The 25,888-nt window shown below is 55.7% G+C and overlaps 2 protein-coding genes across 6 annotated transcripts in view; one reads left to right on the top strand and one right to left on the bottom strand.

Annotated features, from left to right (window-relative positions):
* Positions 1-12,036, bottom strand: part of UIMC1 (ubiquitin interaction motif containing 1) — a 35,877-nt gene extending 23,841 nt beyond the window's left edge. For 3 of the 5 annotated variants that reach the window (XM_038186569.2, XM_027468067.3, XM_038186570.2), the window contains exons 1-3: positions 11,886-12,036; positions 8,195-8,352; positions 1,357-1,447 (exon numbers count right to left, since the gene is read on the bottom strand). In XM_038186569.2, coding sequence (XP_038042497.2) covers positions 1,357-1,447; positions 8,195-8,344 — 241 coding nt within the window. In that variant the 5' untranslated portion in view covers positions 8,345-8,352; positions 11,886-12,036. Of the gene's footprint in view, positions 1-1,356; positions 1,448-8,194; positions 8,353-11,142; positions 11,407-11,885 lie in introns of all 5 variants that reach the window. The other 2 variants (XM_038186567.2, XM_038186568.2) reach the window with 2 other exon arrangements.
* Positions 12,037-12,368: 332 nt separating this feature from the next.
* ZNF346 (zinc finger protein 346) lies at positions 12,369-21,677 on the top strand. Its single transcript, XM_027468073.3, has 7 exons — positions 12,369-12,523; positions 12,610-12,713; positions 13,190-13,285; positions 14,276-14,426; positions 15,118-15,357; positions 17,884-17,977; positions 19,350-21,677. The coding sequence occupies exons 1-7, from the start codon at positions 12,463-12,465 to the stop codon at positions 19,453-19,455; spliced, it is 852 nt and encodes a 283-aa protein (XP_027323874.2). The 5' UTR covers positions 12,369-12,462; the 3' UTR covers positions 19,456-21,677.
* The last annotated feature ends 4,211 nt before the right edge of the window (positions 21,678-25,888 follow it).

Here is a 25,888-nt window from a genome sequence, read left to right on the forward strand (position 1 = left end):
GCAAACACCGAAGGTCTAATTATAGCTTCCAATGAAGGAGGGGATGGGCCCGCCAGCTGACGAAGACGTGGCCGCTCTCTAGCAGCACCGCCTGGCACCTGGACACCCCGCCGAGCCCTGCCCCAGGAAGGGAGGAATCATTATTAGGAATTTCGGTACCCATAAATGCAGCCCGTGCCTTACACCAGCCTCATCGATGCAATGAGAACATCCAGCCTCAGCAGCTGGGTGATCTCAGCACCGTGTGGTTGGTACCTGCACCTTTTTGGGGGGTTGGGTGCTGTTTCTTTGAGGAGAAAGAAGGAAAACAACAACCCCAGCCCTTCTTCCCCCACCTCAGCCAGGACACGCACGGTGGATCTCAGCTCCCACCACGAGCCGGGCTGCTCCGTGCTATGGCCTTAGGCCTCTATTAAAAACCAGTTAATTCACACGAGCCCTCTGAGGGCTGACGAGCCCAACTGCTGCTGCTCGTGGAGCTGCTCCGTTTTGTTCGGTGATTGCTTTGGGTTTTGCAGCAGACTGCTCCTCTTTTATTTTAAGACGTTCTGAATTTAACCTGCCAGGTGGCCCGCCGCCTCCCGGAGCGTAGGAACGGGAGAGGTGATCTGCATCAGCCCAGCAGCTGCAGCACACGGAGCCCTACAGACTGCCTGCAGTGCTCTCTTCTGCCTCTACATCCACAGCCACTCCACGAGGGATGTTAGTGGGAACATCCCAGCCCGTTCCCTTTCGCAGCTGTTTTTAGAGCCGTTGTCCACGAATGCATTTGATCCCTCATTAAAGCTGCTGCCGCTGCCCCCTCCCCAGCCTCTGGTGCCAAGCAGTTCCAGGAGCTGGCTACACGCTGGGCCAGCTCATCTCCGCCTTTTTAATCCCATCTCCTGCTACTGCCAGCGAGTGCAGCCTGGCCGCAGGGGGTGGTGAACAACAGCTCAGCGTTCACCTCCTGCACTGCCCTCCTGGTGCGGGCTCTGAGCCTCTCCCTCTCCTCGGGGAGGACCCCGAGCGCTGGGTCAGGGCACTGCGATGCTTCAGGGACAGCAGCAGAGGGGCCCGAAAAGGAGAGCACCTGGTGACTGACGGGGCTTTTGGATCGGGTTCGTATCAGAACCAATCTCAAAACCTGGAGAGGCACAGACAGCCTCGCACGCTTATTCTGGAACCGCCCCAGCCTGCGCACACGCCACCTGGGGAGCAGACGAGTGACAGCCTGCCTGCTCGGGAAGGCAGATTTTACCCCCGAGAAGGGACTTCTGCGTCCCAAGCCTTGCTGCGGGGGAAATAATCTCTAACACAAACAGCAGAAGCTGCTCAGCACCCGTCTACTTCCCCAGCCCCACGCTCGAGACCTACGTGCAATTTTTCTTTTAGCAGCGAGCTTCGTTCTATCCAGCTGCTGTTTTGTTCTTTTCGTTTGCAATCCACTCTCTTCCTTCGACTCCTGCTGGAATGGAAAAAAATCTGGTGAGTGCATGCAATACGTAAGAAATACTACCAGCTCCCTCCCCTCCACTACTCCGCCACAAACACTGGTTCAAGAACAAGCCTCTATTTGTGTGAAATTTGAATTTCAAACATAATTCAAGCACATTCTGTAACTATTAAAAGCTGTGTGATAAGCATAACGAGCAAAAAGAGTTACAGACTGACATAAACAGAGAAGTAGGAGAGACAATAGACTTCATGCCAGTCACTACCAAGCGCTGCACCTGCTGCCCATGATTTGAGAGAGAATTTGTTTGGCCTTGCTAAAACATCAGTACTTGTAAGCACTCAGAGAGAAAAATAAAACCTTTTTGTAACTCAACATCTCATACCTGTGAGCCAGGGCTGCTCCCTGCCATACGGCCTCCAGCTCTCTGCCCAAACGATTTTGGGTGGCCAAGGCTAGGGTTTGAGCCATTTTGGGGGACCCAGGCTGGCTCATCCAGAGGGCAGGAGAGGCAGCTGTATTTACTCCTGGTGCCATTCTGTCACTGCACCGCCCTGAGTACTGCCACAATTGTTTCATTTTTAAAGCTTGAATACTTCAGAAATTTGCAGCCGAGTGGCCTCCAGGAACATCAGCCAGAAGAAACCCTCAGCCCGTGCTGCTGTAAGCACGCTGACTGCAACACGGATGGTCACAGGCTTAATTGGCACACATTTATGCAAGTGCCTGTCCTAACGGCTTAAGCGAGGGCGTACACATCACCGAAGGCTGGCCCTGGACCCCTTCCAGTTTGTCTCTATAAATCAGGTAGGATTAGAATCAAACCCAGTGTTTCCAGCAGAGACACCCACGCCTGGCCACGAAGGGGCTTCTCATGGCTCCATCCGCAGCTGCACCGTGCTCGGGGTCTTGCTGCCCACGAGGCCCCCATCAAACTGGCTCCATCCTGCCTCACACCACCCTCAGCACCTCGGGGCCAGGAGGGGTCTTCGTGGAGGGGCAGCACTGCCACGGGATGCTCTGCTTGCTTTTAAATGTCACCCGTTTCTTCTGGCACCATTCGTGTTTGTTAACTTGCGGAGTCCTCTGGACTGAACCTCAGCGCCGAGTTCTGCTCCAATGTCTCCAGCTTTAGCACTATCTGTAGATGTTATTAATGTATATCCCCCACTTGCTCCCTCTTACAGATCATTAATGAGGGTGTTAAAACACACACAGACCTAATATTGATCCTCGTGGCCTCAGCTTTACATCTCCCCAGAACAAGCCTCTCTTGTGTTCATCACCAGCCTTGGCTGACAGTCTTTTAGCAGGACTTCAATCCAGGAATGTTACTATCTAGACCAAATTGAATTATTTATCCCTGTAAGATTTTGCAAGACGTGCTATTAAGTGGTTTCCCGAAACCCTAATACATCACAGCTCTTCCATCCCCTACTACCTGCTCACTCCTCACCTCCACTGATTTAAGAGCCAGCTCCCGGCGAGGCTGCAGCCATCTCAGCACCCCCCCTCGTGCTCACAGTAGGGGCTTTAACCTTTGACTGACTCCTTCCCATCCACATCTACCCTAGTTTTGGTTCCCCACGTCCAAGCTCTGCCCCTGGGTCTCCAAATGCTGCCTTGCAGATGGATTGTCTCCTGCTAGAAGATGGATGCTGCCCGCTTCCAAGCCTGCCCAGCTCCAGCTCCGCAGCTGAAATCCTCTCTCTTCCTGGATCCACGGATTTCCAGAAGCTCTCCCACTCCCATTGCCCACCCGTTGCCCACCTGCGAGTTGCCCAGTGCTGGTGTGCAGTGGCAGCCCCTGCGCTGCCCCCGTGGGCAGCTCCCAGCTGGGGAGGTGGGAACGCACTGCGGGATCACAGCGGGACCACGCCAGAAGCAGGAACTGGAGGAGGTTAAGCAAAAGCTCTCCCGCTCTCCCCAAAGTGCTGGCTAATGGTGCTAAACCTATTCCGCTTAAGAGAGGGGCAATTTAATCCTAGCAGGCTCTGCGAATCCCCGGCTCTTCTCTCTAGGCATCAATCTTCCCTCATCACTCCTGCACTTGCCGGAAGGTCAACCTGACACTCTCATCTGCAGCTCTCTTCCAGGGCACCGGCGTGATTTACGAGCACACCGAGCTCACCACGGCTGGGCTGTGCACACACACACACACGTTCACAACACGTTGCAGGATAGCACAGGGCTCGAGCACCCCTGGGGCTCCTGGGGTAGCGGCGTGCCCCCGGTGTGTGCAGCCCCCAGCACCTGCCTCTGCTCCTCGCGCTGGGTCCTGAGCAATCCCGGCGTTTACAGCAGCAGCAGGAGCAGAATTATCGCAGGACACGTGTTGTACGAGCCTCATCCATTTGAGGAAGATGTTTAAATTGCTGAGCGGCGTTCTACTGAACAACCACGGCACAGCGAACTGCTGAAGCAAATCCAATTAATCCTGATGGGCCAAAACATACACACACATCTCAATTCCAAGAATTCTTAAATCTTCTTTCATTTTAAAACCAGAAAAATAAAACGTACCTTTTAATTAGGATTTATGGCTGTTTGTACCTCTGCTGGGAGACAGCCCCGCAGGCCCCCGAGTGCTCTGCATAAATGCAGGCGTGGATGGGAGGAACAGAAGGGGCCAAGAAGACTCAGGGAAGACAACCAGGCTTGCTCTTCCTGACCCAACCTTTTAATGCTCATCTGTCTACAAGGATAATAGGAACTCAGGGGGCCACTCAACCAACTGCCTTCCTAATAAGATCGCTAGTCCAAAAATAATCTTAATCAATTAAAATATTCCCAAACTGCCAGCGATACTCTTAGTTACAAGGTCATCTCCAACACACAACTTCCAGGGGAAACTGATGATTATAGCCGAGGCGAGGCGGGACCCGTGCACCTCCTCTCCGTGCCAGCCTGGATTGGGTCTCTCCTCCTCTGCCGTCAATTTTAAGTGTAATGGCCAGAAGGAACCCGAATTCTTTCTCTGTGTATCATGCTCCGCTGTCTAATTTACGATGCTCTCTTCTGAGCAGTTTCACTGTCAGCACTGTGCGTGGATCAAGAAAAAAATGGCTTTCCAAAGTTCCCCACACGCTCAGTGGAAGGCAGCCGCTATTCTTCTTCCTTGGTTTTTAACCCGCTTGGTTTCCACAGACACCAGGAAATCAAATTCTCATTTTAAAAATGCTTTTGCACATACTTGAGAGAACCTGACTCTGCCAGCAGAAACAGACACAGCTCCACTCGCTTCTAAAAGCCCGTAAATGGAAGCCAGTAGCCAGCCTCCCACATCCTGCTCCCTCGAATCCACATCTTAAACCACAGAAGTCAGAGGCAGGGAAGGAAAGGGAAGGCTACAGAAGAACGTCTTGACAGCTAACGGTGCAGACTGCAAAGTCAAAAGGTCTGCTTAATTTTGCTGCTCAACAGCAGTTGGGACCATCTAACAATAGGGCACAGCCAAACACCGCACGTCCTGCATGGGAAATGTGCAGATGAAAACCAGACTAATTTATTTTTAAAAGCTAATTAGATGTTGGAAGTGCCACGTTTGGTTCTAGCCAAGGCTGCTGCTGAAATTAATATCACACCCTACTTTATTAGTCTCTGACTTCAGAATCTGTTTCTGCTCTGCTCTCTCTTTCAGCTCATTAGAACAAACCTGCTGGAAGTGGAGCCTGGAACAACAAGCCCCAGCCGGGCTGCTGCCAGATGTGTGGGTTCTGACACACGGGGGGAGGCCGGTGGAGGAAAAAGGGCTTTCACCGGGCCACAAGGAGGCTGGATTCAGACCCGCTGCCACTTCCACGGGGCGAGCAAAGCAGCGTGGAGAGGCCTCCCCAGCAGCACTCACAGGGCTTTGACCAGGCAGCCCGGCCAATTCCCAAACATCCCTCCCCCTCTCTCCCCAAAACCTGCATCAGCTGATCCAGGACATCGACAAACACTGGTATTTGCCCAGACCCTGAACATCTCCCAGCGGGAATACTCAGGCACAGGGATGTTCCCCACCCATGGAAGACAGGCCCTGGGCGCCGGGCAGATGGCACTGCCACCCTCAGGTCTCGCCACGTTCCCCGAGGGACGGTGGAGCTGCTGGCAGAAAGAGCCCGTGAGACTTCATGCAAACGGGACCAGAGGAAGCAGGTACTCCCACAGCTCTCTGAGGAGCTACCAAGAAGAAATGGGTTAAACTACCTTTCCATGAGTCTTCTGCAAGGTCCCACAGCAGGTCAGCAGCATTTTAGGATCCGCTGCACTGAAGACTGCAGATCTGTCAGCTAAATTAGCACAACTAATAGCCTCTGGCTATGCCCTCCACTCGTCCTTCAGCAGGCCTCCTGCTGCTTTTCTTCCGAAAATCTTGGGGGTCAAAGGGTCTTTATCAACAACCCAGCTCAAGCAAGAGGATCACAAGACAGAGCAGGACTTGCTATGCTTGACGAGAGCTCTGTCGGGCAGCATGTGGGATATTGTGTGCTCAGGTGCACGGCTACTCATCTTCTGTCGCGGGCAACCAATTCCCTGCAGGATTTAAGCAGTCAGAGGAGACGGGAACCACTTTGATCATCCGTCGTGTCTGTGTTTTCAGAGAGGCAGTCAGCATAAAGGAAGTCATCTCCTCGTGCTTCCACGAAGCCGTAACCTGTTCTTAATTTGTCTAACACCCCCCACACACAAAAAAAAGAAGAGTTCCCCGAATCCAGGATTATATATAACAGAGATCAGAAAGCCCCATGTCCAGAAAAATTCCTTCTGATGCAGCTCTGCAGATGCCAGCATAGACATGAGCAAAGAAAGAGAATTTGGCAAAATAACATGGATGAGCTTGATAATCCAGCATGACTGAAAAATTCCTGGGAGAGGCAGTCTGCCAAAGATCATCAAAAGTGAGAAGCTGGAGGCTTTCCAGGTGCAGCTGCTACAAGATCTGCTGGTCTGGAAGCAGAACTAGGGACTTGTTCTATAGATACCTGCCAAGAGACTGCCAAGGAAGAAAGCCATTGAATCAATGATGCCCAAATTGTCCTTGTAGCTTTTGATTCATAAGGAACCATGTCCTAACAGATGCAAGATTAATTGAGAATGTATTGTTCTCTAAAATTGCTATTGATCTGGGCTTCCCACACCTCTTCTTGAGCGCATAACAAGGTCTTACCAGAGCAAGAACAACAGTTACAAGGTTTGAAATTGAAATTCAACTTGATGTACGCTGAGGAGCTGCGACAGTTACAGAAGCCAGACAGGGCTTTTTTTGAGATTCCATGCAAATCAGATTCTTGGGTGGTTTTGCAGAAAACAACATTGCAAGAGACTGTGGTGCTGGATCTGGAAGGCGATGATTCACAGAAAGCAGGAGACTGAACTGAATAAATCCACTCATTCAACCGACTGAACTGTTGTCACTTAAACAGAACCTAATTGGCTCTTTAACGGCCTCTCTGAGCATATCCTTTTCTGTAATATGACCGATTATGCCATCAGAATTTATTGTTTATAGACAAACTTACAGAACAGTCAGGGAGCCTAACCTTTTTATAGATGTGTTTTAAGAGACGTTTGTTTCCTCTTTTTCAGATACGCGCACATTGAGATGAATAATTGTCGGCAATAACAGGTCCTGATCTTTTATGTACTGCAGCATCTCTTATAGCTGCTGATTTCTTTTTCTTTTTTTTTTCCCCTTATAGGTTTCACAATAAAGGCCAGTGATGCAGCAGACATCTGAAGTTAACTTAGCATATTGCAGAGCTAAGGGTTTAACCCCAATGAACTATTACTGCCATATGTTCCATTTCTTTCAGGGAATTTCCCAATGGAGAAGAACTCAGACAATGTGAAGAAAAAAACATCCAATATCATTTGCCCTACAGCTTTTTACTGTTTATTTCTAGTGCTTTTCCCCTCCTCACATGATAATCGCCTTATTGTAGAGACTCATGCTCCAGATGCGGGAGCGAAAAGGACTTGATTTAAGATCTACAGCTTGAGAGTGAACTGAAATGCTTTTGAAAATGGTGGAATTACAAAAAGCAGCTTAGGAGCCCAAATCACTGGCAAGACAGAGCAAAGCCTCAGCAGTCACACATAAAATAAAAAAAAAGATTCCAATAATTTCTTCTTGTGAACCCCAAGCTGAGGGCATGTTCTCAGGGCTCTGGGTTTCTCCCGGAGGGGAGTTTTTGTACGCATCCCCAACACCAGTGTAACAGGCACGAATTTTAGGCACTGTTTTAGGGCATGGCTGATGTTAATGCGATGACGTGAGGGATCAATGACCTAGCTGGTGTGTCGCAGCCAGGCACACCCACCCACGGAGCACCTTTACGCCCCGTGGCAGTGGGTTAAAAACTCTGACTTCTGTAATTCAGGATGGGTTTACCAGACACCAGCTGTGTCAGAGCCACTCGCAAGCCTGCGTTCTGAATCATTTTCTTATCTATTTGCACATAATACAGAATCATGTTTCTCTGGCTTAGCTGGAAATCAATCAAATAAAAATTATGAAAAAAAGATTTGTAAAGGGATTGAGGAAAGGTTACTTGGAAATTACGTTTCAGATTCGGTTCTGAGCGGATTTGGTTATCAAATCCCAGACTCATAACTCACCCTCACCAAGCGCACCGCTCATTTCCTAGTCAAATAGGATTTCCTTCCCCTCACATGGAAGGGAAGGGACGGCACAACAGACCCGTGTGAGAGCAGCACATGGGCACTCTCCCAGGGCCCAGCGCAGGCCCCGGGCTCTGCAGGCTGACCACTGACCTCTCCATCGCTGTCAGATATGATGATAAACGCGTCCACAAAGCTGCGCTTCTTCTTGGCGTTGGCCGGGCCCCTCTTCTCTTCCTCCTCTTCCTCCCCATCCTGACCTCGAGAGTCAGGGCCCTCTGCGGGCTTCCTCCTCCTCGGCATCCTTCACCCTGAAACAAGGAGGAAAGATTGAAAGCCATTTGTTTCCTTCTGATTTGGATTTCCCCCAATAGCCATCCCTTTCTTCTTCCTTTTTTTTTATTTTTTTTTTTCTATTTTTAGGCAAAATACCCCAGGCATCAGAGCCTTATTACAAAGCGCGGTAGCTTTAGCGGTACTGGGAGCCACACGCACTTGTCACCGCTCATCTCGTTAAGGATGCTTTATTAGAGCTGATTGCTGAAAGGGGTTTCAGGGGAACGGCAAGGCAGACAAGAGCCACTCTGAGTACCCTTGCTCCGAAGCGAGGAGGCTTTCCTCTTAGCTTCCCCTGCTGAAGCTCCTCGGCAAACTGCTCCAAAGCAACATTTCACAGCGGGTCTCCCTCCCCAAATCCCCACCCTGAGCTTCTCCTTCCCATCCCCACACCTTCCCCGTCCTGGTGCAGAACAAACAGGGCCCCGGCAGTGAATCAAGCTGAGGTTTGCACGCCAGAACGAGGAGCCACAGCAGCACGACCATTTGTCAGCTTTTCCATGGAATAAAGCACAGGGGAGAGAGGCAGGTCCCTCAGAGGAAGCTATTTCGCTGTCAGAGCAGCTGCCCCGGGGAACCAGAGCACTACGGAGGGGGAGAACACAGGCAGGAGGGAGGCTGGAAATGAGACGAGGGGCTTATCTCGCAGCCTGGGCTTTTCAACGAGCAGCAGGCTCCGGAAGCCCTCCGCACAGACGTGCCTGTGCCACCCGCTTGAAGAAGGCACTTGACGAGCAGGGAGGAACCCGCTGAGCATCATTAGCACAAACCCGAGCGCTGGAGGAGCGGCACAATCGAGGGCAGGTGCCCACACAATACCAGGCAGTGCTTCAGCGGCTCCTCTCCCTGCCAGGCTGCTGCAGAGAGGAGCCGGCTGCTCCCATCAAAAGGGACTCAAGCAAGAGGAGCAGGATGAGATCCTGGCGGGTGAGAGCAGCAGGGTGGCACACGGAGTTAAAGCAGCCCTTCCTTTGCCGTTTGGTTTGGCAGGTAACGTGGCGTGCTCTGAAAGAGCCTGGAGAAGCAGGCTGAGCACCAGGCTGAGCACCAGGAGCTGGCCAGGTCCCAGCCCAGTGTCCTTCCTGGGATCATTCTGCCTTCCTTCGCGACCACTGAAATAGCTCAGATGTGCTGCTCAGAGCTAAAATAAGAATAAAGAAGAGCTAGAATAAAAACAAGACAAGGCACAACAAAAGACCCTGCGTTATCCAGCACGGAGCCAAACCCTTTTCTGCAACACCGCAAGCTGCAGACAGCGCTGTGTGTTTACACCAGTAAACAAGAGGTCCAAAGCCCACATAGCACCGAGGACAGCAGCGCGCCCCTCCATCAAGTCAGAGGCAGCAAGCTAAGAGCAAGGGGAGCACACGCGCTGCCTCTGTGTTTTCTGCAGCTTGCCACAGCTCCCTTAACCTCCCCGTCTCCCTTCCTCGGCAAATCCAAGCGCACACACAAAAGATGAGTGTCCTGGTGAGCCAGGACTGGCACCGAGGGCTTGCTGAGCCCTCTAAAGACAGAGCCTCGCACAAATCGCATGCGTAGCTCCCGAAGTGAGGGCAGGGCGACCATCGCTGCAGCCCAGGAACGTTAGTGTTTATGAAGGGGAAATAAAAACAAGCGCTGCTCTTTAGAAAAGCAGCAGCTCCTGCAAAACAAAGCTGTTTTGCTCCAGCTGAGCTGAACTTTGGCTTTTGTCAAAAAATCCTCATTACACTTTCTCCATTTTTTTAATATCTTTTGCTCCAAATAGTATCTTGTCCCTCTGTCCAGAGAGACAAACCAAGCCTCCCACCCAGCTGCTGGGAGCTGCCCCCACAAAGGGAGCCCACCTAGGAGGGGCACTCCTTTATCAGCAGAGCCACGTACGCAGGCAAGCTTTTCTGGCATGATGTCTGGTCCCCAGTACGTGAGCCTAGGCAGGGTCACTATTTTTGGAGAGAAAGCCTGTAAACCACTTAAACAAAAGCAAACAGCAACAAGCACCTGCCACGCTTTTTTTTTTTTTTATTTTTTTAAATCCACTCTGGTATCACAGCTCCCCTCCATGCAATAGATCTTCTGCCTGCTGCACTGTGCTAAATAAGAGATCACTGAGAAATATCAGCTGGAGTTACGATGAGTCACCTACCTCCAACATTTAAAGAAGAGAAGGAAAAAAAATGTAAGAGATGTAACCACACAACTCCCACGAGGCTTCTGAAAATGAAGGGACTCGTGGCAAAAAGAGTCTCTGTAAACGTAACTAAGGGAACAAGACAAGTGAGAGATCGCTTGTAGCTGTGCTAGTCTGAGTAGGAGAGCAGTAATAGCTTTTATTAGACGAGCTGATGTAGCTGCGGGAAGGGAACAAGCCTCGGAGCACACCCCCTTCCCCAGGTAAGGGAGCCAGGCTGCGTTTTGCTTTTAGCACTCAGCCCAAGCAGCAGCTCTGGGGATGTCTGCTCTGGGGTTCAGCGAGAAAGGCCAGCCTGCACTACCTGAAACCACCTTTGCAGTTCGGCTCGTGGACTCGTTTTCCAAATTTTTTTCTCTTTTTACAACTTTGAATTGGGGAGAATTTCTCCGTAAACGTTCTGACAGCAAAGGTGACCTCCCGACAAGGGCCGCGCGCGCACGCCGCGCTTCTCCAGTCACATTTTTAGGGATATCCTTGAAGATCCCCAACTTGTGATTATTTGTCATTTTCCCTCTCATCCATCACTTTGATGAATCAGAAAGCAATTACCGACAGAATAATTCTAAATCCTGACACCGCAGCTACAGACCTGCCAAGCTGTGACAGCTTGAAAAATGCTGGAGAACGAAGCCAGAGATGAATGACTCTCAGCCCCGGATGAGTTTCGCTCGAGCCCCCGGGCTGGCGCTCTGTAAACAACCCCCCCGCCTCACGGGGACCGGGCAGGACGAGCAGCTGGCGGTCGGGGCGTCGAGGTCTGCAGCACCCCACAGGACACACAGGGGGGTGTTTTTGGGGTTTGTCCGCTCGCAGAGCCGGGCTCTTTGTAGAAGGGACGTGAGGATGGCCCAAGCTGTGTGGGAGATGCTGATTGCTCGGCGACCCCCTTTCTGCAAGGGGAGGCGCGGGGGGTGCAGAACCCTCCCCAAACCACCCCAAAGCACCCCAAAGCACCCCATAACACCCCATAACACCCCCCACCCCACAGCACCCCCCACCCCACAGCCCCCCTCCACCCACCCAGCCCCCCCCATCCCCTCACCCATGGGTGCCACCACAGGGACCTCAGGCACAGCAGGGCTGGGCTGTGGAGCCCCAAACCCCCAAAAAAGCCCCCCCAGGAGGCATTGGGGTGGGGTGGGCGATAGGAAAGCGCTGGGGCACGGCCCCATGGGCGCCCCGCAGGGCCGGGGCCTAGCGGCGGGGCAGCCCCGGGGCTGTCCCGGCCCCACAGGGGAGCTCGGCCGCACACCGGGACCGGGCACCGCCGCCCCCCCGGCCCGTTCCCGTTGCCCCCCCTCCCGGTCCGGCCCCGCTCAGCGGGTCTCTTACCCGCACTCAAGTTGGCGGCGGAGGCCTCATTGCCCTCACCCAAGATGGCGGCGGCGGCGTCGCGTCACGTGGCCGGGAGGGGAGGTGAGGCGAGGCGGGCGGCGCCATGTAGGGTGAGGGCGGCGGCGGCGCGGCCGGCAACGGGGGGCTGAAGGGAGAGGGCGGGAGGGGACACGGGGAACCGAGGGGACAGCGGGGGCGGGGGGCAGCCGCCGCTGCGAGCCTCTCAAGGGCTGCCAAGGCGCCCTACGGCTTCTTGTGAGTGATTTCAACAGGAAATAAACATCGGGGCGCGGCGTAACTTCGTTCCGCGCCGCTAACCCCGCCGCAGGACGCTTCAAGCGCCGCTCCCGCTCCTCACCCCCCCTCCTGCACGGTCCTAACGGCGCCGCTCAGCCCCCGCGGGACCCGCACCGGGCCGCCTCCCCCCGCTGCCCACAACCAACATGGCGGCCGCGGCGTCCCTCCGCCAGCACGTGACCTCGCGGGAAGCCGCCTCCTTCCCCCCCCTCCGCTGCGCCGTTGCTAGGAGCGCGGAGATCTCGCGAGAGCTGCTGTGGCGGCGGCGGCGGCCAAGATGGCGGACGGGGCGGGTAGCAACGGGGACGCCGCGGCGCTGCCGGTGGGCAGGGAGGCAGGTGAGGGGAGCGGGGGCAGGGCGGGGGCACCGGGACGGGGCCGGGGCCCGGCCCTGAGCGAGCTGACAGCGCTTGTGTGCCGGCAGTGGAGCGGCTGATCCGGGAGAACGGGCACATCTTCACCGAGGCGCAGTGCAAGGTGTGCAGCGCGCTGCTCATCTCCGAGTCGCAGAGGTTGGCGCATTACCAGGTGAGCCGGGCCGTAGCGGGCCGTGTCCCGCTGTGCTGGGCCGTACTGGGCCATACTCTGCCATAATGGGCTGTGCCGGGCAGTACCGGGTCGTACCAGGCTGTTCTGGGCCATAACGGGCCGTGTCCCACCGTACTGGGCCATACAGAGCCATAACGGGCTGTGCCTGGCAGTATTGGGTTGTACTGGGCTCCTCTGGCCATAATGGCCCGTGTCCTACTGTACTGGGCCATACCCTGCTGTACCAGGCCATACCAGGCCATGTTCCACAGTACCAGGCCATAACGGGCTGTATCAGGCAGTACAGGGCCATGTCCCGCCATACCAGGCCATAACAGGCAGTACCAGGCCATAATGGGCTGTATCAGGCTGTACTGGGACATATCGCCCTGTACCGGGCCGTACTGGGCCATGTCCCGCTGTACCGGGCTGTTCCAGGCCGTGCCAGGCCGCCCCAGCCGCTTTCTGCCCCACAGAGCAAGAAGCACGCCAACAAGGTGCGGCGCTACCTGTCCATCCACGGCGAGGAGGAGCTGGCGCCCGGCAAGAGGATGAAGGTGGACGCCAAGCAGGTGAGGCAACGCGCCCAGCCCGGCGGGTTCATGGAACTGGGTCTCAGCTAAACGCTGCCAGGTGACCCCTGTGCCTGTGTGAGCGATGGGAGAAAGGGGTCCTGGGAAGGGCTTTGTGCTGCTGTGGCTGTGCCTGGTCGCGGTGAGTATGGTTCCCATCGCCTCATTGACTTAAGGAAACGCCCACTGCCTTGTACTGAAAGTCTCCCTGTGAACTGCATGAAAAAAAAAAAACAGGGTAAAGTAACTAGGAGCAGCAAATTCATGAATAACAAAGTCAGGAGTTTCATCACACCTGCATAACGCTTAATTTTATTACAAGTACTTTCAGGGTTCACAACTCGCCGGACTTCCCTTCTGGCACAACTCTGTTTTGACTTGTTTTAGTTTCTTCAGCCAGAGGTTGGAGCCTGTTGGTCAGCGAGAGGAGCACATTCCACCCCGCCATCTGTCTGCCCCGTGACTCATTTGGGAAACAGATTCTGCTTTTATGATTGCTTCAGCTTTAATCCCTAACCCTCAAACATTTGTAGCGGGGGTGGAGGGGGGGATAAAGGAGGATGCCTTCACACATAGTGTTAGGCTTAGGAATGACTGCTGCTGCCTGCTCAGCCAGCATCGTGTTGCCGATGCCCCAGCTGATAGTGGTGTTTGTGTTGCGTGGCTCACACCTCGTGGGGAGCAGAAAGCTGTCTGATCCATTCTGGCAGCCCCACAGTTAACCTTGTCCTCAAACCATGCAGGCCAGGACAGCCCCTCTGCCTAGAGTGGTTCACTAAGATGACAAAGAAATCCAAAGCAGGAATGCTGTCCGGTCAGTGAGTGCTGCACCATGGAACTCTTGTTCAAATTTCCAACCTCACATCTGAGCGTCTCCATTTATTTTGTTTTCTTAAATGCCTCAGCGTTCTTTCTTGTGACAAGAAGGCTGAGCAAGGTGCTGTCCCGAGGTGCCTTCCAGCCTCAGCCGTTCTGTGGTTCTGTGTGCAGGAGAGCAAGCAGGAAGGCAGCAACGGGGAGGACAGGAACAAGTGCTGCCCCATCTGTAACATGACCTTCTCCTCTCCGGCGGTGGCGACGTCTCACTACCTGGGGAAGACGCACGCCAAGAACGTGAAGCAGCAGTCCCCCAAAGCAGAAGGTATGACTGCAGTGCCTTCACTTGTAACGTGCCAGCTGGAAAATGCTGCACGCAGTGATTTTGCACTGGGAAGTGTCGTTGGACCCCAGGTGTGAGCCGTTTTGGGCATGTGCCTGTGAAGGAGGCACGCCAGCAGCACACCTCCAGAGACTGCTGCCTCTCAGCAGCTTGCTTGGTAGGCTGGCAGTGACTAAAAGCAGCATGTTTAGGGTGTTTTTTTATTTCTTGTTTGGGTGCAGTGAAGCTTTCAGCAGTTGTACCCATCCCTGCCTGTAAGGAATGGGCCAGAGCTGTTTGCCAGGGAAAGCTGTAGAAATACCTGTCACGGGATGTGATGCTTGCTAAAAGCTCACAGAAACCCGAGTGACCAGTGAAACGCCTGCAAGGTGAACTGGGCAGGGCTGCTTGGGTGTAAAGTACAGCTTCTGTGGCTCAGGGGCTTCTGAGCTGCAGATAGCTGGGGGCTGGGGATGTGTAGCTGAGAAACTTGGGGCTGTGCACGCACCAGGAGCATTAAGGGAAGAGGTAGGGGTGACATCAATTTGTCCAGAATTCTTACATTCTATGACTTGGTTTGTTTTTGGGGTGTTTGGGATTTGTTTGTTTGTTTAATGCATGTTTTAGGGAACTAAAATGACTTTATTTTGCATCTGAGTTCTGTGACTGACCACGAGTTTGGTTCACCCTGCAGAAGTAACACCCCCACAGAAACATCCTGCTGCCCTCCCCACCTCTGCCGCGTCTCCTAACGAAGAGAACAAGGACATTATTGACCCTGACAAGTTCTGTACCCTCTGCCACGCCACGTTCAACAACCCCCTTATGGCAAAACAGCATTACGTAGGCAAGAAGCACAGAAAGCAAGAGACCAAACACAAGCTGATGGCACACTACGGCCGAACTCCTGATGCACCGGCGGCGTCCTTTATGGGTGAGTTCTCAGCAAACAGGCGAATAAAGAACTGCAGGGCAGGGCGGGAGAGCAGCACTGCGTGTCTGACACATCTCTGCATGAGAGCCCATGTAGAGGGAGCAGGGAGAATTGCTCGTGGTCTCGCAGGATCTTGATGATGCACCACAAGATGGATTTGGTTGACAGCGTAACCCCCTGGCAGCAGGAGAGGTTTTAGGCTGTAGCTGCTTGTGGCAAGCTCTGGGTTGTGTTCTTGCGATGTTGTCTAATCGAGTACGTGGCCTTTTTATTCTCTGTGCGGATAATCCAGGGATTTTGGCCAGTGCTGTTTCTAGCTAGGTGGATTGCATCCAAAATGGAAAGATAAAAGTGGCATTTGATGCTTAAAAACTGCCTTCAGAGGGGACTAGCCAAAGAAGGAAGAAATAGGTTTTACTGCACCTGCTGCTTCAAAGCACATGAAAGCCAGAGAGATTTCTCCCTGAATGCTTTCTGCCTCTGTGTGGGCACTTCATCTGATGAACTAATGCAACTCTCCAGAGCAAGCAGGAATGTGGAAAAAATTGAGCTATTAAGGAGGAACTTTAGGCAGACAGTTGAAACTCATTTGGTTTATGTTCTGTTCCCTGTGAGTACTCCTGCCTGCTGAAAGCCTCGGAGCCCAGGGAAAGCATCAGGAGCTCGCAGCAAACTCCCTTGTCCCTCCCAGCAGCCTTCTGTCGGAGCAGGAAGTCTAGCACCTGCCGGATGCTTCAAGTAAATGATAAGCAGGCAGATCACCTTAAAATCTTCTTCAAGAGCTTCTTTCTCTGTCATAAAACGCCCGTAAGCAGAAGATTAATTACTCTAATTCTTTGTGGGCCACTTTTAGCTACTGGTAGCACTTAGGAGAAATGAGGCTCAATTATCCAAGTAATATTCTCTCCCACATCGTGTAGTTGTGTGGGAGATGGAAAAGGTGCCTCGCATCTTGTGTTATTCAGCTGCTCTTTACCTAATTAATGGGGCCTGATCAATGGTTCTGTTTAATTGTGACTCAGGAGCCCCGGCCCAGGCTGGGTAAGCGGGCAGTGCTGTTGGCTGTGTGATTGATGTCCTCCATGAAGTCCTCACAAAACCAGTGTCTCCATCCACGCCTCCGTGGCACTCCAGCTGTTCCAGGAGAGGTTTCCGAGCCGTAGCTGTAACGTGAGGCTGCCCTGATGTGATGGGCTGCAGTCAGGGATGTGTTTCCCTGTCTCTGCTAACAGCCACACCAAGCTGGCGTGCCGGCACAGTTCTTCCCAGAACAAGCCTCTTGTTCCTCTCTTATAGAATTGAGCTCAGAAGCTGGCCTATACTTTTGTGAAGATTCTTTTTTTTTCTTTTTCTTTTTTTTTTTTCTTTTTTTTTTTTTCCTGAGCACTTGCTGTCCCTAAACGTGGCCTTGTTGGGATCAGAGTGGCAGCAGGTGAAGATGTGTCCTTCACAGTGCAACACCCAGATACCCATCTGCCTGAATCCCTCTGGGAGCCATCAGCACAGGGTGCGGGGGCACGGTGTGAAGTGCTCAGCACACACCTCATTGTCAGGCTTTCAACAGAGAGATCTCCACCTGGATGGTGCAGGGAGGTGGGCGTGAGGGCATTGCATCCCTTGGTGATGCTGCCCTGAACCCCTAGGGTGAACGTCCCGTTCCCCTTAGGGAAGTGTTTTCTTTGTGAGGCTCCAAGGCAAAGCCCTTCTCAGGAGAGCCTGAGTTCAGGAGCACTTCATGCCCTGGGGACAAGTGCCAGGATTTTTCCCTCTTACAGGCTTCCGTGGTGAACCCTGCTGCCATGTTTGCTCGTTTGCTATCTGCGACCTCCAGAACTTTGTGTAACATGACAACTCCAGCTGGGATCAAAGCCATTGATCTGTCTGCTACAACTATTGTTGGAGACTTTTTTTTTTTCCAGTTAACTGATACACCGGCTGTAACTAAACTGCTTGCGGACAGAGTTCAATATTCTCAACTGGCAGCGCAGCAAGGCTTAGCAGAATGCTGCATTGTGGAACCTGATGTTGTGTATAATCTCCTCTGGCTGCTTTTGTGTTCTTGTTATTATTATTGAAACGTGTCGGGCTTACAAATAAAGTATCTCTTGTTTTCTGTGATGAGACAAACAGATCAGGAGAAGTGGGCATTTGGGAAAGAAAAAAAAAAAAAGTGGAGTTGCAGAGGCAGCATAATGGCAGGGTTGGTCTCCTAATGCTACATTTTCACCTCATCTGATAGTGTGAACTGGTCGTAGGAAAGGTGTGTTTGTTTTTGGAGATAACAAACCCGGGTTCTGCCCGGGGAAGGCCTGCTGGCTTAGTGCTTCCCTCCTATCACCAACCAGGGCCTGACCTGTATCTGGTGGGGTACCTGGGTTCTGTGACCTCCCTGTCTGCTCAGGCCATTGATTTGCTACTTGTCTTTGTTCAGCAGCCGGTTGAGGCATCAAGTGATCGATCACCTTGTTCCTACCTTGGGCACCGAGTTGTTGGCTAGCTGTGTGTTAACACTGCTGTCTGTTTCAGCCGGGAAGGGGTACCCCTGCAACACCTGTAACATAGTGCTGAACTCCATAGAGCAGTACCAGGCTCACATCAGTGGCTTCAAACACAAGAACCAGTAAGTAACTTTCCCCTCCAGTGTGCTTCCACCCTTGTTGAAACAATGTTTTAGATATAACCTAAACAATGTTTTAGATATAACCTAAACAATGCTTTAGATCTAACCTAAATAGAGTTTTGTGTGTGTATTTCAAGCTGACTCACAAGCAGACCGATACAATTTGTGCAAGCTTGTGCTGTTTGTTGTGAAGCCAGCTAACCAGGGGAGGTTTGCATCCCCTCAGCCTCTTCAGCAGCTCCCCCTGCAGCCAGCTCGGGGATGCTGCTGGAGTAGAAGCGTCCTTCAGTTTTGGTTGGTTCTCAGTGGTTCATGGATCTTTGCAGCGAACGCATCCAGCCTGACACTTGTTAAACACCATTTCTGTAAGAACCAAGAGTTTAATTTAATTAAAGACTGGCTCAGTGGCGATCCACTTGCCATTCTATCCTTAGAGTTGCTTTTTTAAAATCTGGCGTGTAGTCAGCATGCTCCAGAAACTATGAAACAGAACTATGTTGCTGAACTCATTCTACAGCTGGTAAGTTAAATAGTGGCATCCCCTGAAAACTATTCATCTCTAAAATTTAGGCTGCTAGACAGATGATTAATACCGAATATACTTGCTCTGGACACTGGCAAAGTTCTGCTCTCTAACTTCTGTGCCTTACCTTAAAGAGGGTCAGTAGTGGACCCCTCTTGGTTGGACAGCTTCTTAAAGACAGAGGCGTTAGGAAGCCCTACCTGAAGTGATAGACTCCTAGCTAGATTTCCCAGAGGGGCTAGGAGGAAAACTGGGATCTTTTGTTGTGTGTCTGTGGAATAGCAGCCCCATTGCACCCTGTCTGTGGAGTAATTGATTGGAAGACATAAGCTCTGCCTGTCCCCCTATGAAAGTTTCATCTCTTGGACAGCGCAGCGGGATCAGTGAATGGCAAACACCTAGCCTGAATGTAGCCTGTTGTAGAAAAAAAACCCTGAAGATGTTCCCCATGCATAGGCATAGCCGTTCCCTTTAAGGACATGGACATTGTTCCAGTTTTTCCAGCCAAACAGCTCCCTTTCAGAAAGCTGCTTCTGGATTTAGCTGCTAAACGCTGTTCCAGGCCAGCTTCTGCAGGCTGAAAAGAGCCAGGATACTTGCCTTGTAGTGGAAGCACTTAACAGCCCTTGAGCTGTGCACTAGCTAATTCTGCCCTGCTAAAGGTGTCTGTTTACACACAGAGTAAGGAAGCACTTGGAAGCTTTTCTGGCAAGTGGCTGACTTGTCTGTAGTAGGTTGTTACTCCGCTGACAGCCGTGCTTGCTGAGCAGTGATGGCAGCTGACAGATCTGAGTGACTGACGTTGTTTCCTTTCCCTTTTCTCTTCCCCTCGCTCCGTTGGACGTGCAGGATGCCAGGAGCAGTGCCGGTTGTAGGACCGTTCCCCCCCCAGCAGTACGTCCGGGAAGAGTCGACTGCCCCGGGAGGCTACAGCTACTTCAGCCAAGACTTCTAGAGCGAGCTGCAGCACTGCTCTCGGCGTTGTGTTGGTGGCCCAAGAACGCACGTCCTTTGCCAGCCCACAATGGTTTCATTATCCCTCTGGATAAGCAAAGCCCTACCCTCCTGTATGCACCCGTTGAGCAGAACGGGGACTGAAGCTGTCCGAAAAAGGATCCAGCTGGAAGAGACTTGGTAGACAGCAAATACTTCACTCCCTTAGAGTAGTTTTCATTGTGTAATTGCTTCCTGTGAAGGTGGGTGCGGTGTGCGAGGAAGTGTGTATCTGGTATAAGGAGGGGCTGGCAACAGGCTGGCAACGGCCACCTCCTCCCTCACCAGAGCAAGCGGCGGGTTCCTGCACCTGGAAGGCCAGCAGCCCGCGCTCGGAGGCATCTTTTGCTGGAGGAGAACTCCTAGATCGCAGCAAGCAGCGCTCACGCGGCACGGATGGGGACGCTGTGCAGGCTGCCTGGCTTCTTACAGGCCCAAAATGAAAAGTGACAGCGTAGCATCCATCCTGCCTCCTCCGGGCAGGTTCGTGTGCAGATTTTCCTGAGCCACCAAATGCCGTTGGAGCCTTTCGCAGCACTGCAGCCGTTGGTTCTGGAGCTCTGTTGTTTCGGTGTCTAACAAGTCGTCACGATTGCTGGTGTACAGCTTGCTGCTGGTGGGAGTGGGGGCTGAGAGAGGAGCTCTTGGCTCTGCAGGCAGCTCAGCCCTCTGCTCCGAGGATTTCCATGTGGAAGGAAGGAACTGTTTAGCCTGGTTTCCTATGGAAACAGGTGTATGTGATGATTCACCGTGTGTGTCTTTACCCCCTGTAACTTAAACAAATTGCAGCCAAACTTGGCGCTGGTGGCGATCTCCAAGGTCTGAATGCGATCAGCAGGCGAAGGGTGAGCAGAGCGAGTTCGCTTCACGTGCAGGCCCTGACAGAGTTTAAGTGCAGCATTCTCCCTACTGCCAGCAAAATATTATGGGAAAAGAGAATTTTAAGAAAAAGAAAAAAAAAAAAAGAGGAAACGAATCTAGATACAATAGAAGACCGTAGTATAACTTGGTCAAATTGTTAGCTGACTAAAAAACTACAAATCCCCTGGAAACCTGCCCCTGTTAGTCCTTCCTTAGACACTCCTTGCCCGAGCCCTCTCCTCAAAGCTCTTATGTACTCGTCCCAGCCTGGAGAGGGGCTGTTCTGTATTTCAAACCCAGGAGTTCAGGCTGATGGTCCCTTCGTGGTGCGTATGTACTAGATCTGTTAGAAAAGCCCCCAGCAGGAAGGGCAGGCATCTGAGACTGTTGTGTGTTTTGGGTGAGCTCTTTAGATGTTTTGTCCTTGAGGTAAGGCATTGTCTGTGCTCTGCCAGCCCACCACGAGAGCCGTGTGTGTCGGGCTGGCCTCGTGTTCGCTGCCAGCGCTCCAAGTCAGACACTCGGCGGCTTCATCCCAGCTTCAGTGCCTCTGAGGAGCTGAAACTTCACTAGCCCGTGGCAAACACCCTGTTTTTGTCCTTCCCTGGGGCAGAAGGACGGGCATCTGGCCCCTTCTGGGGCTCAGCAGGGCTGGCAGAGCAGGGTGGGCTGAGCAGAGCCGCAGCAGCTGCAGTGGGGCAGGCTGGGGTCCTGCGCTCCCCGCGCTGCGTTCCAGGGGGAGCAGCTGCCGCCCTCGCGAGGCCGAGAGCCAGGCCGTGCAGGCACTTCCAAAATCCAGCGTGAGCTGGGCAGGTTAAGCAAGGAGAGAGCTGGCTGCTGATCTCTGCCTTCCCCTCCCCGCTCCAGGCTGTGCACAAGCTTTGTTCGCCTTCGCCCTGCGCGGGGTCTGCCACCTTCCCTTAGGACAGGCTCCTGCTGGTCTGGGTTCGCCTTCCTGACGTTTTCCACTCTTGTTCTACCGCTGAGGTCTGACCTTCGCCTCCTGCTCGAGAGGGAGGCTCTGCTAAACCTCGCAGGCCGATCAACAAGCAGAAAATTGAGCTGAAGGAAGCGTCGTGCGCCGGGTGGCACTGGGTGGCCTCCAACGCCGATCTCTGCTGCTTAGCTCTCGCCTCGCCGTGTGAGTGCAGGTGCCTGCTGGATGTGCTGTGCGCTGACACCACGAGGGATCCATTTCCAGCACTGCCCAGCCCGGTGTGTCACTGCGCTGTGTTCCCACAGTTTTGCCTCCCCCTGTACACGATGTTTATGTATCTGCTGTTTCCCTGAGGTGAAGCTCTCCAAATAGAGTGTTTATTACTACTGCTGGGTGCTGTCTCTGCAGTAACCCTTCCTGGTTTGCTTTGTTTTGCCACGCTTCAGCCCACAGGACGCACACCCCTTTGAAATACTCGGGAGGGGCAGGAGGTTTGTGTTCCCAGCCGCCCTCCTCAAGGCTCTGCTGTCACCCCAAGGTCTGCACAGAGCCGTTGGGTGCCTTCCTCTGCGCTGCTCTGGCAAGTCAGCATGGCCTGGAGCACACCAGTGTCACCGAGGAGAGGACAGGACAGTCTGGCCCCGGAGCCTGCTGGCACTGCTGCAGAAAACATCCGTCACAGGCAGGGGGCACGGGGCTTTTTCCAGCCCTCCCATGGCAGCACAGGAGCCGGGCGATGGCAGAGCCTCCTGCCTCTGCTTGCACCCCTCAGCAGAGAGCTGTGCTCGCTCGCTGCCCTGACACAGGCCCCAGAGCTGAGGCAGCCCCAGAACTGCTGCTCAGCACCCTGGGGCATGCACGGGGGCACAGCAGCACACCCTTCAGCTGCACCCCCTGCCCTACGGTGTCCCCAGGCACGGCGCAGGCCTCGTGCTGGCGCTGTCCCCAGCCCCGGGGCAGTGCAGGGAGGGACGGGCTGCGTCTGCCTGCTGCAGGGCACGGCTCGGCTCTGCCGGGGCGGCTTGGCGGCAGCTGCCAGCCTGTCCCTCGCTGACCCCGTCCCCTCCTGGCAGCAGGGACGTGGTGTTTCTTGCCGCTCCCGGCCCTCCTGTGGGTGCAGGCGCTCCCCGAGGCAGGTGCAGGGTAGGAGGAGGACGTGGGGCTGCCTCTGTCCCGTTCCCATGCTCTGATCCTTGAACCAGAGGGGTGCCAAAATCACAGGTGTCCCTCCCCTACTGGGTGCACGCTGCCCCTCAGGCTGCTCCGGGGGGGTCCGCAGCCCCCAGCTGGTGGCTGCACTCAGCCAGCTGTGCCTCCCTCTGCCTCCGTCCTGCTGCCAGGGCTGGCTGCCACGCTCCAGCCCCCCCTTCCACTCTGCAGCACCCGGGGGCACCCTGCGGCGCGAGGGGCCGGCAGCTGGGCCCAGAGCCCTCTGTGCACCAGGGGAAGTGGAGCCCAGAGCGCACCCGTTCCCCCCTCACACCGCTGCTGCTGCCAGCGTGCCTCCCGCCCAGGGCCCCTGCGGGCAGCACCTGGCTGTGCCGGGGCTCCGGCTGCCCGCCACAGGCCGAGCCCAAGCGCCTTCCGTGCTGGCAGGCAGGAGCAGGGCACGGAGCCACCCCAGCCACATCCCCGCGGAAGCGCCGCCGTCCCCCGCCTGTGCCCGAGCCAGCTCCTTGGAGCCGGCCGGTCTGCGCAGCCCGCTCAGCCCCCAGCACGGCACGTGGGGCTGGAACCCCGATCCCACCCTCACCGGGGGGTGTGTGGGGGAACGCAGCCCCCCAGTCTGCAGCCCTAACCGCTGCCCTCCCTCGTGGCCCCGCTGTCTCCAGCAAGTAAATCAGGTGCAGATGTGGAGGCAGGGCCGGGCGCCTGCTTGCCATTAGGGGCTGGGAGCGTGGGGGTGGCCCTGCTGCTGCCTCGTGGCACCCCGCCGTGGCCGTGCTGCTCATGGGGTGAGTGTCCCGCGCCTCGTGGGGGGCAGAGCTGGTGGGAAGAGCCCTCCCCGTGGGACCTGGAGGCCTGGTTTGCTCAGCCCATGGACGGGCAGTGGTGCCCAGCCTGGTGCCTGGGGTCTGCAGCGTGCTGCACCCATCCCTGTGCCTGGCACGGCTGTGCCCTGTGCTGCGGGGTGCTCCCTGTTCACCCCAGCAGGGACACGGTGCCCGATGCTGTGGGTGCCATGCTGGGGGCTCAGTGGGGACACCACGTCCCTCCCCGGCAGCCCCTGCGCCGGGCCCCGCGTTCTCGCCTCCCCAAAGGGAGCAGCGGGTTCATGTTTGCCAAGTTGTGCCTGGTTAAACCTTAACCGGGCCGGGTTGCTCCATCAGTCCCTCCCTGCGGGAGATAAGGATCAGCAGGATCCCAGCAGGACCGTGCTCGGCTCCTGCTGCGGGGTGGGCAGAGGGATGTGGGGGAGCGGAGGGATGCGGCCGGGCTGGACACGGGGGCTGAGCTCCCGTCCTGGACCCCATTCCGTGGAGCTGGGACCCGATGTCCCGCATCACCGTGCCCTGTGCGTGGCCAGCAGCAGCGAGGTGGCTCCTGGCAAGGCTGGAGCAGGACCTGGCCCCACCAGAGCGCCCTGCCCGGCTGGGCTGATAAGAGGCTGCGGGTTGTGGCGGGGGCTGTAGGGCTGCCGTGTGCCGAGGCCAGTGGGGCTGGAGGGAGCTGGGAGCCTCCGCACCGGGCCTGGGGCTGGCGTGCGCCCGCCGTGTGCTCGCACGGCCCCAATCCCTCGGCATCCCGACCCCATGCGCATTCAGGGTGCTGGGAGCGGGGAGCCTGCGCCCCAAACAACGGCCGTTCAGGAGAGGCCAAGAGAAACTTCCAGGAGGAAAGAGCCCCCCGGGCTCCGGCCCCCCCAGGAGCCACCGGCCGCGCGCGCTCATGCTGGCCGCAGGTGCGACCGCAGCAGGAACGGCGGCGAGCGCTGGGGCCAGGCACAAGGGGCGGCTGTGTTCCCGCAGCCCCGGCTGCCTTCCAAGAGCAATATTGTTGGCACCAGGCAGGCTCCCTGCGCCGGCAGCGCATACACGGGCCTTTCATGAGGGGAGCAGGGATGATTTACTGCCTGGAGGAAGGGGCAGGGGTGGGAGGATGGAGCCCCCTGCGCCCAGCCCCTCGTGCGTGCTCGCTGCCGCGGGGCCCCGCACATGAGTGAGGCCGTGGGTCCGGCTCGGTGCAGGCAAACAGCAAACATCGCCTCTCCTTGGTCAGGTTTGGGGCAGAGCGGGTCCCCCTGCCCCATCTGCACCGTGCCCACCTCTGGGCACCCCCTCCCCGGTAACCCTGCCGTGTCGGGGCTCCCACACTGCAGCAAGGTGCCCGGGGGGGGGGACACGTGCCCCTTGCGGTGCTGCGGCTGACGGGAGCAGCCCGGGGAGCAAAGAGGGGCGCAGGGGCAGGGCTGCCCCCATGGCACGGGGAGCCGGCGCTGGCACAATCCCCCCTTGTTGAGCTGCTGGCGTGGCGGAGGCCGTGGCGGTGCTGCCGGAGGCGGGCGGCAGGCGGTGGGCCGTGCTGCCGTGAAGGGCTTTTTGTTTGCCTTCAGTTGCTGTTATAAATCAAGCGAGGCAGCCCGAGCCCCCAGCCCCGCAGCAGGGAGGGGAGCAGCCCCCTGCCGCCCCCAGCCCGTGCCCACACTGCCCGGTCTCTGCGGGGATGCCCAGCATGGCACGGGGCGAGCTGCCAGCGCGGGTCCCCTCGTCCTGCGCCTGTCTGCCCGTCCTGCTCCGTCCCCACTGCAGGCATCTGGATGGGGTTTAGGGTCTCAGTGCCCATCCCATGGGCTCCCAGCTCTCCTCAAGCATTTCCATCACTGGGAATGATCCCCTCCCATGCTCGCCCCGATCTCCCCTGGGGCTCCAGGGTTTCGTGCATCCATCCGCTGGGCTTTGCTGTACCCCAGCACCCAGCCCTGCCCCGAGCTGGCCCTGCCGGCTCCGCTTCACCAAGGATTTCCATGTTCTCCCCGTTCAGATGTGGTTTTGGTTCGAATCGAGCCGAACCCAACATTTTTCCCGTGTTTCCGGCACGCCGCGAGCTCTGCGGAGGCGGCTGCTGCCCCGTGAAATCGATGTTCCCGTCCGCTCCGCGTGCCGGCAGGAATGCACCGCGCCGAACAGCTGCTGGGGGCCGCGGGGGCCACTCCGTGCTCCTCTGTGCCCTGGGGTGGGGGCAGCACCCTGGGGTGGGTGACAGCGTGGGTGACGGTGGCACCGTGCAGCCCTCGTGTGACACTGCCTCGTGCCATGCTCGCTGCTCCCATGTGCCGGAGCCGTGCCCTGGCCTCGTGGCCCCGTGGGATGGGGATGACGGGGGGTGACATGGGGGGGACGGGGGTGGCTGTGCCCCACCTGCAGCAGCACAGGGCTCAGGGCAGCCCCACACCAGCCCCACACCAAGCTGTGAACCCCACTGCCTGCAGGAGGGCTCCGGGGATTGGGGACCGGGTCCCCCGTTACCGGCCGGGGATGGAAGAGGCGGCCGGGGGTTGTCCTCGGTGCCCGTGGTGCCCCCGGGGGTCCCCGGGCGTGCAGCGGGGGGGGTCCGGGAGGTGTTTATGGGCCGGATTAGGGCCGCCCGGGTCCCGGCT

Source organism: Anas platyrhynchos, chromosome 14 (genome assembly GCF_047663525.1).
Source record: "Anas platyrhynchos isolate ZD024472 breed Pekin duck chromosome 14, IASCAAS_PekinDuck_T2T, whole genome shotgun sequence".
Lineage (NCBI taxonomy): Eukaryota > Metazoa > Chordata > Aves > Anseriformes > Anatidae > Anas > Anas platyrhynchos.